At 40.5% G+C, this 20,606-nt stretch overlaps 1 protein-coding gene across 1 annotated transcript in view; it reads left to right on the forward strand.

The window, feature by feature from the left end:
* Window positions 1-10,892: 10,892 nt before the first annotated feature.
* The window catches only part of LOC124130520 (centromere protein I-like), a 43,533-nt gene continuing 33,819 nt past the window's right edge, over window positions 10,893-20,606 (forward strand). Inside the window, exons 1-5 of the mRNA XM_048390717.1 lie at window positions 10,893-11,058; window positions 15,708-15,845; window positions 17,533-17,651; window positions 18,116-18,223; window positions 20,243-20,338. Coding sequence (XP_048246674.1) covers window positions 10,992-11,058; window positions 15,708-15,845; window positions 17,533-17,651; window positions 18,116-18,223; window positions 20,243-20,338 — 528 coding nt within the window. The 5' untranslated portion in view covers window positions 10,893-10,991. The remainder of the gene's footprint in view (window positions 11,059-15,707; window positions 15,846-17,532; window positions 17,652-18,115; window positions 18,224-20,242; window positions 20,339-20,606) is intronic.

The raw sequence follows: 20,606 nt of genomic DNA on the forward strand, positions 1-20,606 counted from the left end.
GTCCGCCCGGAGAGCGGAAGGTCCAGGGTTCGATCCCAGGCCGCGTCATACAAAAAGACGTTAAAAGATTGTACTTGTTGTTACCCTGTCTGGCGCTCGGCATTAAGGGGCTAAAACAAGGACTGGTCGGCTCGGAGTCAGTATACTGTGTCTGAGTGGGGTATTCATGTTAAACTGTGGCATTGTATCTCAGTGAGCTAGCACTATAAATCGGCATCAGTCCGGACTAGTACAAGCAGCCACACACACACATACACGTGCATGCACGTCGCTATATAAGTGCAATAATCTTGGATGGACGTTAAACCCAATTTCACCTCACCTTGCATAGAATATCTCTCTCTTGATTGTAATCTGACCACTAACTGTAGTCTAGTGGTAGAGCGGAAGGTCAGGGGTTCGATCACCAGGCGCGTCATACCAATAGACGTTAAAAGATGGCACTTGTTGTTACCCTCGGCTTTCAGCAAAGCTTGAGTGAGTTTGGTTTAACGCCGCTTTTAACAGTATTACAGTTATATCACAGCGTGTCAGCTTAATGTAGGAGGAAAGCCTGAAATGATGCAGATCTCGGACGTTTACCACTAGGGTGAAACTCATGAGCACAGGTATTGTGCTGACAAACCTAGAAACATAATCGGGGCGAACCGGGATTCGAACCTACAATCATAGGTTTCTGACGTGCCCAAGGGACGCAACTCTGCACAGCAAATCGCGGCGCCTTAGACGACTGGGTCATCCTTGCCCCCGGCAAACCAAAGACTGGAGTAAGTACACTGTGTCCAAGTGCAGTATTCATATTAAACTGCAGCGTGGTATCTCAGTGGGCTAGCACTGTCAAATTCACTTCAGTCTGGAGTAGAACAAGCAGCCACACACACACACACACACACACACACACACACACACACACGCATGAATGCATGCATGCACATCTTTATATAAGTGCAATAACGGTGACGCAACGTTAATCCCAATTTCAACTCACCACCTCACCTGATCGTAATCTGATTTGACTGCTATTTTAGCAGTTATTTTCGTCTTTCGATTACAGTTCAAATTGATGCTATGGTAGCAAAGGGTTCAGGGTATTTTTTGTAACATTAGACCATTGAAGATCCAGGGTAGAATAGGTCTTCATCAACCCATGCTTGCCATAAAAGGCGACTATGCTTGTTATAAGAGGCGACTAACGGGACTGGTTGGTCAGGCTTGCTGACTTGGTTGATGCATGTCATCGTATCCCATATGTGTGGATCGATGCTCATGATGTCAATCACTGGATTGTCTGGTCCAGACTGGATAATTTACAGACCGCAAAACAAAACGTAACAGAATGGATTGATGATTACCATGAAATTGTTGTGAGAAGACTTAATCTTTGTCACACAAAACTGAAACATCCTCAGTTGTGGGTCAGGTGAGCTACAAGACTTCCAACACAACTAAATACACAACTTCTTTATTCATCCTGGTGAAACTAAAACAGAGACTGACCCAAGCAGGGTTGAAGCCGTGAGATCAACATCTGACTTCGAGGAAGCCATGGCAACAAGTGACCTAATGTTCAGTTGCTGACTGAGGACCAGTGTGAAGCATCTCTCAACTCTAGGAGCAAGAATCGTCACATCTTGCGGATGCCTGTGAGTTTGATTTGTTAAATCCTGAGCAGCACACTGATTCTATCCCAGCATTCCTCTCACAGCATCGCCGCATGGCATTGATCACGGACACACACGCTGACTCGACATACTTGTTAGCTGAAGAAAAGACATAGAGTCAACTTGATCATTTGACTTGCACTTCAAGATTTATTTAAAACTAAAACTACACACACAACTCGACTGCCTCTGTAGTTAATGGGACTGCCTCCATGATCTAGTGGTAGAGTGTCCGTCCAGAGAGCAGATCGGGAGTTCGATCCCCGGCTGCGTCAACCTAAGAGATGTTAAAAGGTGTCACTTGTTGTTACCCTGCCTGGCACTCGACACAAAGGAATGAAAACAAGGACTGGTCGGCTACGAGTCAGTATGCTGTGTCTGAGTGCGGTATTCATGTTAAACTGTGGCATGGTATCTCAGTGAGCTAGCACTATAATATCAGCATCAGTCCGGACTAGTACAAGCAGCCACACACATACACACACGTGCATGCACGTCGCTATATATGTGCAATAATCTTGAACCCAATGTTAAACCCAATTTCGCCACACCACACCTGTAGTTAACAGAGTGTCTGTCAGGTGAGTGGAAAGTCAGGGGTTCGATCCCCTGCCTCATTTAACAAAAAGACGTTAAAGATGGTAATTGTTGTTTCCCTGCCTGGGGGTAAAACGAGGACTGGATGGCTCGGAGTCCGAAAAGCATATCTTGTAAGAGTTCTTATTGGGAGGCCTTTGTTTTAAACTAACTGAACATCAAAAACACTTCACACTACACATGCTACAGGCATTCCTTCAAGGAATAAGAGTGTTTTATTAATATCTTCTCTTTTTGTAAGTAATCATAAATATTACTTTCACATATGCGACCGCCTCCGTGGTCTTGTGGTAGAGCGTCCGCCCGGAGCGCAGAAGGTCCGGGGTTCGATCCCCGGCCGCGTCATACCAAAAGACGTTAAAAGATGGTACTTCTTGTTACCCTGTCTGGCGCTCGGCATTAAGGGGCTAAAACAAGGACTGGTCGGCTCGGAGTCAGTATACTGTGTCTGAGTGGGGTATTCATGTTAAACTGCGGCATGGTATCTCAGTGAGCTAGCACTATAAATCGGCATCAGTCCGAACTAGTACAAGCAGCCACACAAACACACACACGTACATGCACGTCGCTATATAAGTGCAATAATCTTGGACGCGACGTTAAACCCAATTTCACCTCACCTCACCGCACTTTCACATATGCAAACTTTAAGCAGGCCTAAAAGTTATACATGCAAGTATTGTAGGACAATCATATTAATACCTTGCAAACATTTTTGTATTTCACAGGCTTCTTTCTGACAAGGGTCCCTCTTCCCGCCGGGCTTAGGCATCAATATCACCAGCTAACTGGAATGTGAAATTGAGATTATTTGAATATAAGTGAGTGAGTGAGTTTGGTTTTACGCCGCTTTTTTGCAATATTCCAGCAATATTACGGCGGGGGACACCAGGAATGGGCTTCACACATTGTACCCATGTCGGGAATCGAACCCGGGTCTTCGGCATGACGAGCGAACGCTTTAACCACTAGGCTACCCGACCGCCCCTTTGAATATAAGAAACAAAACAAATATATTTACAAACTGAAAATGATAACAACAGAAGAAGTTCATGCATTATTCAATATTCACAGTAATACATATTGTTATCATATTAATAACTTACAAAACTGCATATAAAAATCTGTTGTCATATAGGCCTATCACTTTTACAAGATCTGGGTTTTACCTCGCCTTGTAAAAATGGGTGTCATCTTGAATTGCCACATATCTTAGGGGTCATTTTCTGAATTTGGGAGTCATTCCGAGTTCCTATTTCAAACAACTAGCCGAGTAGCAGTCAGTATTTTAAAAAAGTTCTGTTTAAAAAATTGTAGGACCTCAATCTAGAAATCTATGTCATTTTATGTAATAGGATGAATAGTGCACAAGAGTGAGTGAGTGAATATGGTTTTACGCCGCTTTAAGCAATATTCCAGTAATATCAAGGAGGGGGACACCAGTAAGGGACTTCACACATTGGGAACAAGACGATATGCCTACATGTAAAAACGAAAAGAATATTTAATATCGGCAAAGTTACAATCAAATAAATAAAAAAGGTTTATGCGTAATATTCCCATATTCTCATCATTTTCATAACTGGCACATAAAAGCTGTCGTGATGAATCATTTAAATTTTATGTCATATTTATCCCCAACTGTTTTTTGTAAATTAATGGTGCTCGATAGCGTGATTTTATTGCGCTTTGATAAGTTTTTATCACCTTCACCGCTAGCGAAAACGATGACATACAGTCAGTGATAATGCCGTTCATTGGATAGATAGTTAGTATTCTACTTGTTGTTCTAGTTTCGAACAGAATATCACCATACAACTGTAAATCGAAGTACCTTTTCTGAGCACAGCATATATGACGTACAGAGTACACTCCCTTGATATGTAATATTGTCCTAACCACATATCATTGCTCAGTAACTTTTATGCAGACCTCAGTCGGCAGAGTCAAAAACAGAATAGGGGAATGGAAAGAGATAGTTTTGAACAACGTGTTCGTGCAAAGTGCAGCTTTAGCCAGGACAAGGTTCCGTTTTCCCCGTTCACTATAGTAAAAACCATAAAAGAATTAACTAAGCCGTCATGTTGTACGAATTACATTTGGAGGTGTCGGTCGGTCAATACGACTCTTGCTCAAAAGTTGTTTGATCAAGGTTACAAAATTCAAGAATTCAGTAAAGCTTTTAAAAAGTTTTATGGTAGACACGCGGAGGACATTTCCAAATTTGACGCATCATCGACAAGAATGATGTCCGATGCAATTCCCGATTTTAACTTGTAGCACATGTTGCCGTGTTGTTGTTTTTTTCAGGCGAACAATTGACTTGCCTTTGCGGACACCTAGTATCATTACTATTTGGTAGTGATTTATAAACACATGTTCATGATATAGTCGGAATCTTACAATCGGCTCTGCTTTATGTAGATATTTCTTATGGATATGGAAAGGGTTTTGTGAATCATCCAACATCACTTTCCTATTGCTTCCCGAGGTTTAATGCAGGAACCGGAATAAGCCGAGTTGGCCCGAACGTTGGGAAAGATCACGTAGAAACAGGGTGCTGCGGGGCACAGTTGCCCCCCTTTGTCCTGCCAGGCACCGATGCATGCTTCCATATATTTGTTTCTTAGAATAGTCATAGTCTTCCTCAATGTAACAAACTAATACGCCAGCCTCACTGTGGGCTCCTTCCACAATAGTCTAAAACGCCGACACACATGAAATAGTGTCAAAAGCGGCGTAAAACGTAACTCAATCACTAACAATATAGAAAACACTTGGCAACTCGTCGAGTTGGAATATTAGAGTTGGAATCATCATTAAGCACATTTTCCCATTTTCCACCATCCTTGATAAAGTAATAAGTAGTAGAATGCATGGAGATTCAATACACTGGAATGATTTGAAAGCATCCCCCACTACATCTTGGTGGATTGTCTTTTTTCCGCAAATTCTCCCCACCTGGTGTTTCGGATGTCGATGGTGTATTTCCCCGCATCACTTGTTTGTTGACGTCACACGTGATAACACGAGTTTCTCTTATTATTCTCTGGCTACGTATGCGTATACGTAAATGTAAAGAAAATGTATTGGCGCATGATAGACCCCCCCCCACCCCCCCAAAAAAAATAAAAAATAAAAAATAAAAATATATAAAAAAATATTTAAATAAATAAATAAATAAATAAATAAATAAATAAATAAATAAATAAATAAATAAATAAATAAATAAATAAATAAATAAATTTTCATAAATTTCAGTTTCATAAAAGCATCCACTCAGTCATCTTCCCAAGACAAGTGAGTTAACTGACTCTAATAGTCTAGTTTCCACCCTTGCCGAACTTGGCTGGAATTATGGAGTTACATTTTGGCTGGACTGGCGAGTCTTTGCATAGTCCAATCAAAATCGTGTAACGAAATTGACATCCGGTTCGTAAACTGCTGTGCAGATTTCGGTTGCAGGATTTGCAAACCATGCGTGCCGTCAAGTTGGCGTCAACAGTTATTTTCCAAATCTTTTCAACTGTTTAATCATGGTTCTCACATGATTTGATGCACTTTGTGAAGCAAGACCCGTTTTATTATGAATTTCTGGGCTCTATCGTTGCACCACCAGTGTCTGTTACAAGTTATGTCCCTTCTATGCCTCTCCTACTGACCATCCAGATTCCGCCTCTCATATCACTAGCATCTGCTTCAAACAAAACGGCGGCGACCAGTCAAGAAGATCTGATCGATGATCAAGATATATATTGTAATAAAACGGGTCTTACCTCGCGGGGTGCATCAAATCACGTGAGCACCTTTAAAATATAAAAAAAAATGGAAAATATCTGTCGCCGCCTAGCTGTCGGTACACATCTTTGGCAGATCATGCAGTCGACGGAAATCTGCACGTTGAAATCCATGTTTTCGAACTTTATGTCTAGTTCGTTACGTGATTTTGATTGGACTATGCATAGTGAGTGTGAGTGAGTGAGATAAAATTTAACGTCACATCGGCAATATTTCAAAGTAACTTTGAGATTGAGTCCAAGGCCTTTAGACATTTATTCTTTAAATATTTAATGTGAAGCAGAAAGGTCAAATGGTGGTCGAAAATAATACCCTTTCATAATTTAAACATGAGTATCATCTAAAATGAGTTCCGGGTCTTTGTGCGGTTTATATTTTCACCAAAATGAATGCAGTTTGTCTTAGATTTTGAGAATTTGAATCCGTTTTCTAAAAACCATTTCTGGATCTTGCCTTTCAATGGTAATAATGTTCTTGCTACGACAGGAAATATTAAAATCATCCACAAAAAGCGATCCATCAATTGAATCATTTAAAACTTTTGATAAACTGTTGATTTGTACGCTAAATAATGTGACAGACTTAATACTGCCTTGTTGGACACCCTGATCCTGATTATAATTATCAGACAGGGTAGAACCCACTTGGATATAAATTGAGGTAAATGGCCTCTCAATCCAAAATCATGTAAATCTTTTGAAAGACCGTGTTTCCAGGTAGTGTCACATGCTTTCTCTAGATCGAAAAAGATAGACACTGCATGCTGGTTTTTATTTTTCACAAATGGCGCTGACCGAACTTGTTTGTTTTGCTAACGTTTCACCCAGTTTATTTGCAATATCCATTTTTTTAGTTTATAGTCCATCTCCATTCTTAATATGGTGGATGCTAGATTTAAATACCTTACCTTTAATTTTCTGAATCATGTTCCATACGTTGGACATGTGTGTTCGTGAATTTAAGTTTGTAAAATTATTTTGCCAAGATTGGCGGTTAGTTTTTTTAAAATTTACGTCTGGCATTTAAAATTTTGAAATTGTTCAAAATATGGACCATAGGATGGCGACAGAAATAGTGTTCAGCCTTTTCCCTTACCTTCCTAACTTGTTTCCAGCCATTGTTAGACCATGGTTTACGGATGTGTGGATTTGAAGAGGACTTAGGAATACATCCATCAGCTATTTTATTTAATTCGTCAGAAAATAACTGTACAGGACCAGTAACGTCAATAAACAGACCAGGCTTTAATTTATTGGATGTAAGTATTTCCAGTTGGCTTGATCAAAACTCCATCTTGTTGAAGGAGGAACATCAGAAGGTGTCATAGGTTTTTAAATGGTAGGTTGTTGGTTGGTTTGTTGTTTTACGCCGAACTCAGAAATATTTCAGCTGTATGACGGCGGTCTGTAAATAATCGAGTCTGGAACAGACAATCCAGTGATTGATATCACGAGCATCGATCCACGCAATTGGGATACGACGACATGCTTCAACCAAGTAAGCGAGCCTGACCACCCAATCCCGTTAGTTGCCTCTTCCGACAAGCATAGTCGCCTTTTACGGTAAGCATGGGTTGCTGAAGACCTATTCTACCCCGGATCTTCACGGGTCTTTTTATGGCATCACTGTATATTCACATATGTTCACATGTATGTATGAGGTATATATTCCATATTGCATGTTTAGGCGTGTACCAATTACTTTAACCCATTCTATAATTACTACGCAGGTCACTTTTAAATAATATATAATACGTAACTCCTTTTTCGAGCAAATGTTATGATACTAAGTAATACTTACTCTTTTCTCTTTAAAACGGCCTTAAGGCCATCGGCCTAATTCATACCATGTTTTTTTTATGAGCAATGTAGTTGTGTACAGAAACACAATGAATACACTTCAACATATTTTAGAAATGAGATCAGTGATCATGAATTCACCCATGTTAATTGGTCAAAATAGTATATATATGAACAAAACACCCGTTCTTCTCTCTAAAAACACAAACATTCATGATAACATTTGTTCCAGTCAACAAAAAAACAAAACAGAAACATGTTTTGGTCGTATTTTGTTACTTTACCAACATCATTCATGCATTGTTCGACCTTTTTGTTCTCTTTTTAATACTCTAAGCTAATCCATGAAACTCAGGATATGATTTGAAAATCACCTTGTAACAGTAGGTCTTAACTGTTTGAATAAAGGTTTCTCTTAAATAGTAACTATCATTTCATACAAACTCGATTCATATAGATTATGTTACTAAATAGCTTCAGTTCTATTGACTTTCTGTTATAAATATATCACTTGCTTAATGGCCGTACACACGAGCTGTGAACCGATAACACTAATATTTCTAGACCTATACATGTAACAGCTGGTACCATCACTGCTCACCAGTCATCCATTTATATATTTTCTCTGCTATTATGCCTTTTACGCCCAATGGAATCTGTTTCGGCGGATAATCGAGACTGGTTACTCTCTGGCGTTGACGTTTAATAGTTATAGAATATAGTTAAAACTAATGAGTTCGTTGGTTAGGGACGTTTTGAACAGTAATTCAGTTATACCATGACGTGTCAACATAATGTCGGATGACAGCCCTTAATGACACAGCCCGTATAGGGTTTTCCAGTTTGTTGAGGTGAGGTGCGGTGAAATGGGGTTTAACGTCGCGTTCAAGATTATTGCCCTTATATAGCAACGTGCATGTACGTGTGTGTGTTTGTGTGGCTGCTTGTACTAGTAGGGACTGATGCCAATTTATAGTGCTAGGTAACTTGAGAAACCATGCCGCAGTTTAACATGAATACTTGAGTCAGACACAGTATACTGACTCCGAGCCGACCAGTCCTTGTTTTAGCCCCTTAATGCCGAGCGCCAGACAAGGTAACAACATGTACCATCTTATAACGTGTTTTGGTATGACGCGGCCGGGAATCGAACCCCGGACCTTCGGCTCTCCGGGCGGACGCTCTACCACTAGACCACGGAGGCGGTCATCAGTTTGTTGAAGTTCACGAGTAAGGACATTGTTACAACCAGGGAATTATAATCAGGGATTCCTACCCACGACCATTGGAATCTATGCATAGAAATTTGCAGCGCCTGAGGCGAGTGAGCAGCTCATGCAACCTCCACCCTTGGAACAAAGAGTGTATCAATAAAGACAAACACAAGATGTACATAGCAAGTCGTTCTGTATTTTCAACCACAGAAAAACTAAAATACTACATTCCATATTCTCTAAATACTGCAATAAAGCGACAAAACCCTTTCCATATCAAACAGAAATCTCTGCATAAAGCAGAGTAGATTTACGATTCCGACTATATCATGAGCATGTGTTTAGGAACCACTATCGAATAGTAATGATACCAGGTGTTCGCGAAAAGGTGAGCGTAGCCTGCTGCACCGGTGTCACCCGACACAAACACATGCAAAGGCAAGTTGATTGTTCACCTGAAAAAACACGGGAACATATGGTACAACACAAAATACCGAAATCCGAAATCATCCCTCATTGTTAAACGGCGTGGTACAGAGGTTGCCATCAGGTTAATTCCCATGTACAGATCCAGATAGCATTCTGAATATGTTTCCTCGGTTGTTCCTTTGATTTCCAAATTTGGTGGATAGAGGATGTGAAATAGGTCATCTATATATCTGAAACGTAGTTTGAACTTCTTGTCAACGTGTTCTTTCTTTGATTTGACAAAATAGTAAATGATCCCTATCGTATTCAAAGACAAACAGGTCTACTACTTGTCTAAATGTTCATACCGCCAGATTTCACAATCAGGAAGTCCAGCAACTCACATAGTTTGGTTTGTGAACATTTCTGAACACCTTACCACTCCTCTACCCCCCCCCCCCCAAAAAGAAACACTAACAACAAAAAATAAACAAAAACCCAACCCCAAAAAAACAAAACAACAACAACAAAAACCCAACAACAAAACAAAAACCAAACCAAACAAAAACAACAACAACAAACAAACAAAACAAAAACACAACAAAACCAAACAAACGAAAACAAAACAAAAACAACTACAAACAAACATTGAACAGCAACAATAAACACACAAAACAAAACAGGAGAAACAAAACCAAAAAAACCCACCAAAACAGGTATCCTATATATATGCAGGGAGTGATAAACTTCGTATAAATTATAACATCTTTGATCATGAGGCATTTAGAAGTTGGAGTACTAAGTAAGGATAAGATTTATGGATGAACAACTTCTTTATTACAATTTTAAAGCGAGACGTCCATCAACTCATCAAAGACCCCATTCAGCCATAAACCTTTTGTTTATATCACTGGCTTCACCCCTTGTTTATGTTACTGACTTCACCGATACACCGATACTATCCTTTTGTGTACATAACAGTGTCGTGCCGGGTTAGCGAAAATCCAATTTTCTCTAGTAACAGTATACGCATAACCTACATAACAGGCGACATCTGATATCTACTCTACTGTATAAACATCCCCCCCTACCTGTATACTTGTCAACCATACTCTGTATTTCACTTGCTTGATAACTGTGTTAGAACCTACACCGAAACGTCGCGTTTAATTGTAATAAAGAAGTTGTTCATCCATAAATTCTTATTCTTACTTACATCATAACAGTCATATCTTCAGTCTTTCCCACACGTATGTGCGGTGTAAACTTTTATTTTCACCATCCATACAATACATCTAGTGTCTGGTTACTCCAATGCCGCTTTACGTGTTATGCAAACACCGCCAGGCACCTGTTGCGCGTAAGTGTAAACAGCTGTAAGGGTAATAGCATTTTTGTGAACGAGAACTGGGCGAGATTGTGATATAGCTGTTCAAAATTTTTGGCGGAAGGAAAACATTATGTGAATGTTTACGGAAATAATCGCAGAACGGGTCCTCTGATCATGCGGGATCATGTCAAGTCCCCGAAAAACTCGACGAAAAGTAGAATTAGATGATGCTGTTGAACTTATTTCAAAGTGTAAGTTGAATGCGCACTCATTACACCGGTTGTCATTTGTCAACAAATATGCAAAATGTCTGCTTATGAAATTGATTAATCTTATCCAGATCTGTCTGGCCATATTTACCAGGCCTCAAGACAGGCATTTTAGATGAGAATGATTCTCCTGGTAGTCTTAATTCTAAACTTTCATCAGATCTACACGAGATGATATTTCGGTAGACAATGCATGACATGTCTTGATTGATGTTATGAGATGATATGACTCATAATCACTGCATGAGTATCGGATTCATAGTCAGACTCTTCGTGACTAAATATGAGACTGTGAACTGTTTTTGGTTTATTTGATGACATCATGGTAACACCATTTGTGATATTTACACCCATATTTCATGTAAATGCGGCTAATATTGTCGGAATGATCCGCTCATCATGTTGGATCATCAGTGACCAAACATACACTATGATGGCGTCCTGACGTTGTGTTCAGACACGTGAGACTGCACTATGGACAAAACTTATCAATAAACAGTAGTCATCTTTGATGACCAAAAGCATTTTTTACTATGAATCGTATTTTTCAAATTACAGACGTTTATTGCTATAGTATGTAGGCTAGTCTGGTAAAAACGTCTGCGTCTGCTCGCCTGAAACGCTATTATTTTTATTTTTGCATCATTTTCAGTAGAATTTATTGACTCTTAGCTGAGCGTAGTCAACCTAACAAAAATTTACAAGATTCAGCTTTTTGAGTAACGGAATAGTGGATACACATGATGAAGTCACAGACTGACCCGTGAAGATCCGGGGTAGAAGAGATGTTCAGCAACCCATGCTTGCTGTAAAAGGCAACCATGCTTGTCGTAAGAGTCGACTAACGGGATCAGGTGGTCAGGTTCGCAGACTTGGTTTAAGCATGTCATCGATCCCAATTGCGTGGATCGATGCTCATGATATCAATCACTGGATTGTCTGTTCCAGACTCGATTATTTACAGACCGCCGTCATACAGCTGAAATATTTCTGACTTCGGCGTAAAACAACAAACCAACCAAATAATAATATCCAACCCAAAATTGGCGACAGCAAGATAAACATGTCAACAAACATGGTCAACTGGATTCAATCAGTAAGGAATGCTACGCTCTCATATTATTGATCACTATATGTATCAAAGTGTATAACGCCCTGTTTATACATACACCATTAATCATGGTCATAATACACTCAGATACAGTGCCTCAATATGCCTTGGATATATATCACAGATTCCAAGTTAAGTGCTCTTTGCTCATTTTGCAAGCAAGATGGGAAAAGATCATTATTTTGTTAAAAATGGGGATTATTTCAAAGTTTTTGTTTTCAAAGGTAATTTGACGTTGCATCGAATGCAATAATGTAAAACTAAGCAAGAAAGCTCCTCCTTTTTGGCGCTGATGTTAGTGAAAAGGAAATACAAGTCACCTCATCAACATGGATGAACCATAACATTTAGTTATAGGCTAACTATAGTAACATGTATTGGGCATTTATTTATACCAATTTGGGAATCTTTACTGTCATTTTCAGTAGACGTAGGTCAGAATATCAGGATCTGAACATCATGAATAACATGAATACAGATGTATAGTGCATTTGACAAAAACAAGTTGATGTTTAGAATGTTTGGTGGGGTAATCAAGTGGTTACAGCTTTGACTTGACCCGCCCAAGTGCAAGCAGCGATAGAAATTGGCACTAGTCTCATAGTCCTTGCCAAACTGCCCAATAGATGAGGTATCATAAGGACAAATAGAAATTTGCCATTTTTAAGGGTTTTGTTCAATGTTATCATTATAAGGACTAGTGGACTGAACGTGTTAGTTTCTGTTGCTGGCCAGGTTTAATTCGCCAGTGAAGTCCAAGTCTTGGTGTGCTCTGTAATGGCTGGAATATTGCCTAGAGCAACAAAAAGTCACTCACTCAATCTGTATAACCCTCCTTTTTGGATTAGAAACATTCTAATTGGATCATTGGCCTCCTTTCAACAAGCTGGGCTTGACATTCATGGAAAATAGTCACAAGCCAATATGTCTGGTAAACAATAGAATCTGCTGGGCAAGTTTAAATACCACCTCCCGAATGTGTAAAGCGTTTCTGTTGTTGGATGTGGTATGACATGTATGAATCATGCTTATTGCAAGGAATTATCAAGAACTGCTCAGGGGCCAATATTTGGCCCCAAGTCAACAGCAAAATCATATATATTTTTTGGCAAAATGATTTTTTCCCAAATTGTCTGCCAAGAGCACTTTGATATTCCTGAATTCCTGCATTGTATTGAAAAGATATGAACTAATACAGTCGACAGTTGTCACTCATGACCATATTCTTCAGCCCTTGATTTATCCAATAAATTTGTAATGGTAGTGCATCATCCAACAAATACAGCAGAGTGCTATATTGTAAGATGATTACTGCAGGGATTTAGCTAGGATTCCAAATGAGGAGAAAATCGTTATTTTGTTGAAATTGGGATTTTTATGTCAGTTTCTTCAGATATTTTATTCCAATTTGGGAAGTTGTATTGACATTTGCTGCAAAAGGTAGGGCTGTATATCAGGTATATTGGCAAAATAACTTTTGCGATATATTTGGGAGCTTAAGTGTTTGACAGTGATTGACAGCCGCAAGTTACTCCTGTTATCAGTAGAGGACGTAACGTGTACGCGAGTCGGCTCTCCCGTCTCGCGTACAAGTGACCACCTGAGAGGGGTCACTCGTATGCGTGACGGCCTGTCAGTGAACCATGGATTTCTGCATGTTGCACAAAAATGTCTCTACAAGCGTTATTTGTGAAAATAATAAAACAAAATTAAGTACAGTTATTGATCATTACACTAGTTATCGAATGATATTAAAAATATCTTAAGAAAAATAATAAACGGTCAAATTGGGAGGAAAATGTGCAAAAATTGAGCAAAATGTTCTGTTTTTGACAGCGATTTTGTCCTATGTACATATTTTTCAGAAACTAATATGTAGTATTTTCTGAAAGCTCATTCATCGTAGAGTTACAAAATATATGAATTATTTCACGCACACCAACGCACACCTGTTTTCCATCGCGTTGAAACATGTTTACTTTCTTCAAAACTGTGCGAACAGTCTCGCGAACAAGTGACTGGTCGACAAGCCGATAAAGGGAGGTAACCGATGCCTGACTTAAATGTTCAATCGGAACATCCGTCTTGTTACACTACACTGGTTATTACAATATCTAGCATCTTCCAGCTACAAAAGTGTTCATTGTGTATCTTAACTTTTGTTTGTAATCCATTATGTTACTTTTATCCAAGATTTCATTCAATTTGGTTTACATTAACTTCAACGAAATCGTGTGTGAACTGATCAGAAAATCACATCAGCATGATCAACTCACCATGAACTCGCCTTGAAACGAAATTTCGTTTTAGGTATGATATTGGCCATGACATTAAGTATTTTTGAAACTATATCCCCCATAGATAAGGGAGAAAATGTGTGAACAGCTATATCCGTCTTATTTTACGAGACAAATACACATGTAATCTTAATCTTTGAACATGAAACATTGCCTGCCCTACAGTACACAAAAATCAATGAATTTATAAATTATCATGTCTAGTGATGTTTTATCATAAATTTTATTTTTTTATTGACCAAATTTGCAAACGGCAAAACAAACACACAAACTCCTATTACTGCCATGACCATAACACGAGATGCGCAGTAAAGCAGTTGGCATGTAAGGGGAAGTAACTGCACGCTATATTAGATCACATTTTTTTTTACGTACTGTAGCATTTCACTGCCAGGGTCGTGTTCAAGACGTAGAATATTGAAGGATTTAATTTGTGGGAAAATGGAAATACAAACAAAACATGCAGCTGACTTTATCATGATATGAACCAAGACTATTATCTTTAAAGCCCAAAGACAAAACTTGGAATTTCTTTCTTACACAATATATCGGACCACAGAAACAATATTGCAATACGGTTTGTTTGAAAACCATATAGCAGGATACTGGTAATACCATGCTGTCCTTGTCAGCTGATAGTAAAAATGCATCTCCTAGGTTAATGTTAAGGTACCATATTCAGAGCTCCAGATAAGCTTTTGGTGTGGTGGGTATTTTACGCATGCATTTTAAAATCATTGGTTATCAATAATTCTATCTGGGTATTCAAATTTCTGTTACCCACTAGTTTTTACACATGTGGGTATTTAAGTTAAATATTTAAGAACACTATTCATCTAGTCCCTGCAAACTGGTGTCGTGTGGGTTCGAGAGCTTTATAGGACTCAAAAATACCACGATACTTCCACAAGAAAGTGTGATGGCAAATGATTATGATGTAACTGTCATCATGGAGTTTGGCAAGGTTGACAGAATGTCCGTTTATAATTTCAAAATAAGTTGCTGATTTGCTAATCGAATACGCCGGGTTACTTCACAATATTTTGATGATACGCACAAGTTTTATTTTTGTAGCGTATCTGTAATGTTCGTTTGGTTTTATTTTACTGCATATTTCTGCATTTCTGATGCATATTTTACGCAGATACGCAGCTTATCTGGAGTTCTGGTATTCATGTTGATTGATTGTTCCTTGGCCTCAGTTTGTGATGGTTTGTCTGCAGGCGACTCCAGCACCAAGGTTCGGGGTAACCTTCAGCTTCAGCTGGCTCTGGACACCATCCAAGATGTGGCAGAGACAGAAGGCCTGCAGCCTGCACAGATCACCACACTGCTGGACAAGGCAGCCAGTAGTGTCTTAGGTGAGTGTGGGGTCCTTGGTATGTCACTGGGTAATACTAATAGGTGAGTCTGTAGGCTCCTTGGTGAGTCAGCAGGGTGCTAGATGAGTCTGTAGGCTCCTTGGTATGTCACAGGGTCCTAGGTGAGTCTGTAGGGTCCTTGGTATGTCACAGGGTCCTAGGTGAGTCTGTAGGGTCCTTGGTATGTCGCAGGGTCCTAGGTGAGTCTGTAGGGTCCTTGGTATGTCGCAGGGTCCTAGGTGAGTCAGTAGGGTCCTTGGTATGTCACAGGGTCCTAGGTGAGTCTGTAGGGTCCTTGGTATGTCGCAGGGTCCTAGGTGAGTCTGTAGGGTCCTTGGTATGTCGCAGGGTCCTAGGTGAGTCTGTAGGGTCCTTGGTATGTCGCAGGGTCCTAGGTGAGTCAGTAGGGTCCTTGGTATGTCGCAGGGTAATAGGTGAGTCTGTAGGGTCCCTGGTGAGTCAGTAGTGTCCTAGTTGAGTCAGTAGGGTCCTCAGTGAGTCAGTGGGGTGCTAGACCAGTCGGTAGTGTCCTAGCTGAGTCAGTAGGGTGCTAGACGAGTCCGTACTGTCCTAGGTGAGTCAGTAGGGTGCTAGAGGAGTCAGTAGGGTCCTTGGTGAGTCATTAGGGTGCTAGACGAGTCGGTAGTGTCCTAGGTGAGTCGGTAGGGTCCTCAGTGAGTCAGTAGGGTCCTCAGTGAGTCAGTAGGGTCCTCAGTGAGTCAGTAGGGTCCTCTGTGATTCAGCAGGGTCCTCAGTGAGTCAGTAGGGTCCTCAGTGAGTCAGTAGGGTCCTCTGTGATTCAGCAGGGTCCTCAGTGAGTCAGTAGGGTCCTCAGTGAGTCAGTAGGGTCCTCTGTGATTCAGCAGGGTCCTCAGTGAGTCAGTAGGGTCCTCAGTGAGTCAGTAGGGTCCTCTGTGATTCAGCAGGGTCCTCAGTGAGTCAGTAGGGTGCCAGATGGTCAGTAGGGTCCTAGGTGAGTCAGTAGTGTCCTGGGTATGTCTGTAGGTTCCTTGGTGAGTCAATAGGGTGCTAGATGCATCAGTAGGGTCCTCAGTGAGTCATTAGTGTGCTAGACGAGTCAGTAGTGTCCTAGGTGAGTCAGCAGGGTCCTCAGTGAGTCAGTAGTGTCCTTGGTAAGTCAGTAGGGTCCTCAGTCAGTCATTAGGTTGCTAGACGAGTCAGTAGTGTCCTAGGTGAGTCGGTAGGGTCCTCAGTGAGTCAGTTGGGTCCTCAGTGAGTCAGTAGGGTCCTAAGTGAGTAAGTAGGGTCCAAGGTGAGTCAGCAGGGTCCAAGGTGAGTCAATAGGGTCCTGGGTATGTCTGTAGTATTATTGGTGAGTCAGTAGGTGTCTAAGATATGTCAATAGGGCCCTATGTGGGTCATTAGGGCCCTAGGTGAGGTCTTTGAGTCAATCATGGTCTTTGTGACTAATCAGTAGAGACCTAGGTGAGTCAATAGTGCCCTTATCGCACATGCTTCAAACTTTATACCCCATTTCAGTTAATTTCCCTTGCAGGAGGGGTTCATTTGTTGTGCAAATTAATTACGTCCACTCTCAGTTTCTTGCCATAAGGACAATATTTTCAGGTAAAACCCTGAACATGAATCACTTGCAAGAACCAGTATCAGCTATGATCAGAGAGGCATGTACAGTTGCTGATCCACACCTGAATGATTTCTGTTACAGTACAAACGGTGAGCTCTCGGCTGATCCGATGTCTGATCCCGAGAGTGTTTGTCCCGGAGAAGGCGGTGGTGAAGGCAGTGTCATGGATGTGCACCAACAAACCCTCCACTACAATACAGGTTTGTTTGTTCACAACACAATGCAGTTTGTTTCTACTATACTGGTACATCATTTGGATACAAGGGTCACAGTGGTTGGTGACATCCAGGTTGAAAACTCCTCCAAATATATTGCCAGGCCAAGACTAACCTTGGGGGGATGATGATGATGATGATGATGATGATGATGATGATGAAATTAATCAGGGAACAGGATATATAGAATATACATCAATTCCTGTTACAACAAGCTGACAGTAGGTTTGTTTGTTTGTTTGTTCTTTAACGCTGCACTCAACAATATTCAAGCTATATGATGGTGGTCTGTAAATAATCAAGTCTGGACTAGACAATCCAGTGATTGACGCTATGAGCACTGATCCACACAATTGGGATACGATGACATGCATCAACCAAGATGTGTTAAATAGATGCTGAGGTAAATTCACAGATTTCTGTGTTCTAACACTTGTGATTTGCCACAGAGTCTGCTGGTGAGATGGGTGCTGCTGATCTACGACCACATGGACACCCACAACAAGCTGCACAACCTGTACGGCATCCTCTTCTACTTCCTGGAGAACCAGACCCTGGTAGGCACAGTTACCTCCCTTCAACAGATCAGGCACAATACATAGACCACAATAAATTAGTTTTTTGTTTTTATGCTGAGATGGAATCCATTTTTTTAATTAATATTTTTGCTAACCATCTATTCATTGCTATTCAAACATCTGTGTAGATTGTTGAAAGATGTGATTCACATGAATCATGAATGTTTGAAGGAGTTCATTTGGTGAACTTCAACAAAGAAGTACATACATAGTGATTTTCTTTTTTCATCTGTAAAAAAAATGTCCTTATGGTCCCCAGCCATAAAGTATGGCCGGGGATATAGGAACAGAGTTTGTCTGTCTGCTTCTCAATGGGGACAAATTTACTCAATAACTATTGAAGTTAGGTAAGGTTGGTGAAATGGGTTTTAACGTGTGTGTGTTTGTGTGACTGCTTGAACTAGTCCGGACTGATGCCGATTTATGGTGCTAGCACACTGAGATACAATGCCGCAGTTTAACATGAATACCCCACTCAGACACAGTATACTGACTCCGAGCCGACCAGTCCTTGTTTTAGCCCCTTAATGCCAAGCACCAGACAGGGTAACAACAAGTACCATCTTTAAACGTCTTTTGGTATGACGTGGCAGGGATTGAAACCCGGACCTTCCGCTCTCCGGGGCGGACGCTCTACCACTAGACCACAGACACGGTCAATTGAAGTTAGAGAAATGAACTTTTACACACTGATGCTACTGATCATGCTGATCACTATCTCAAATGCGTTCCAAAAGTGGTTTCTTAACTTCATGTTTTGCAGAGTTAAGGCCCTTGCTCCTTGCTTTTGTGCTTTGTTCACATACTGTGTGAAATGGGAACAATTTTTCTCAAAAACTACATGAAAGTCTCCATGCTCATAAGAGATACCTATTTTTGAGTTAACGGTAACTTCCATATTATTCACTCCTATATCAACAAACAAAATTTTGGGTGCCCTGGGGCGGGGCATTATGTTAACTGTTTTCTTGTTCTGGACTGTGTAGCCATGGTAACTGTCATCCGAGCTGACCAATGATCTCTTTGAAGCCAGGGATCTCTGATCATGCTGATCAGCTGTTTCTGGTGTTAATTGATATGTTTACATTGTGATGTGATAGTTTAGTTACTCACAGAATACTTTGGTTTGAGTAACTGTTCAGGGATGTATGAAGACCTGCTGTTTGTCCCCAAGTCTGCAGCAAAGGCTAGAAACAATTCCCAATTTGAATTTATGTTTTCCCATTTCCTCAGAATTTATGAAAATAAGAAAATTAAAAACATCCAATGTTGAACAATATCACAACTTTTACCCAAGCTGCCTGCCAAGAGCACTTAGTCAGGAGTCCTAAAAAATCCCTGCTGTTAAACCATTTCACCGTCTCTAAAATGAATGTCTTGATTCAAAACACCAGAATTAATTTGAAGGCATCCAGAACAGTGGTGGAAAGTGAGGGGTTCCTGGGGTCCTTGTTGGCTGCTGTGAATGTTCAGTTTGTAACATCAGTATATATGCTGGTTATGGCAATGACTAGCCTAGTCTGCTAGTCTACAACCACATAATTGTTTCTTGGCATCATTTTCAACAGATGTTTGTATTTATGTATGGACTATTGCTATAAGTTTGTTTGTTTGTTTGTTTGTTTGTTGTTTAACGCCGCACTCAGCAATATTCCAGCTATATGACAGCGGTATGTAAATAATCGAGTCTGGACCAGACAATCCAGTGATTGACATCATGAGCATCGATCCACGCAATTAGGATACAATGACAAGCATCAACCAAGTCAGCAAGCCTGACCACCCGATCCCGTTAGTCGCCTCTTACGACAAGCATAGTTGCCTTTTACGGCAAGCATGGGTTGCTGAAGACCTATTCTAGCCCGGATCTTCACGGGTCGACCATAACTAAGTGAGCGTACTAGATCAAACCAGAATTTGCTTTTGTGCTGATGGTTAAGCCTAATGTCACCATACATTGTTTGACTGAGACATTGTTTGACTGTATGATTGTTACAGTTCCCCTACATCTGCCATCTGCTGTACCAGCTGACGAGGAAGGAGGATGTAAAGATGTTCCGTGTGCGGAGACTCCTCTTTCTGCAGAATAAATATGTAAGATTTATAGTTTACATAGCCTTGAAAAGTGCTTGAATTTCAGAGTTGGTCTTGAAAAGTTAAAGTTGAACTATCATGTGTCAATGTTCCAAGTATTCCAAGGATCTCAGCCGTACACCGTAGGTCTACTGTCGCTGTACAAGTTGTACTATCAAAGTGACATGTGTCAATGTTCCATGTATTCCAAGGATCTCAGCCGTACATCTTAGGTCTACTGTCGCTGTACAAGTTGTACTATCATGTGTCAATGTTCCTTGTATTCCAG

The sequence above is a fragment of the Haliotis rufescens genome, unplaced genomic scaffold (genome assembly GCF_023055435.1).
Source record: "Haliotis rufescens isolate VD_foot unplaced genomic scaffold, xgHalRufe1.0.p SCAF_9, whole genome shotgun sequence".
NCBI lineage: Eukaryota > Metazoa > Mollusca > Gastropoda > Lepetellida > Haliotidae > Haliotis > Haliotis rufescens.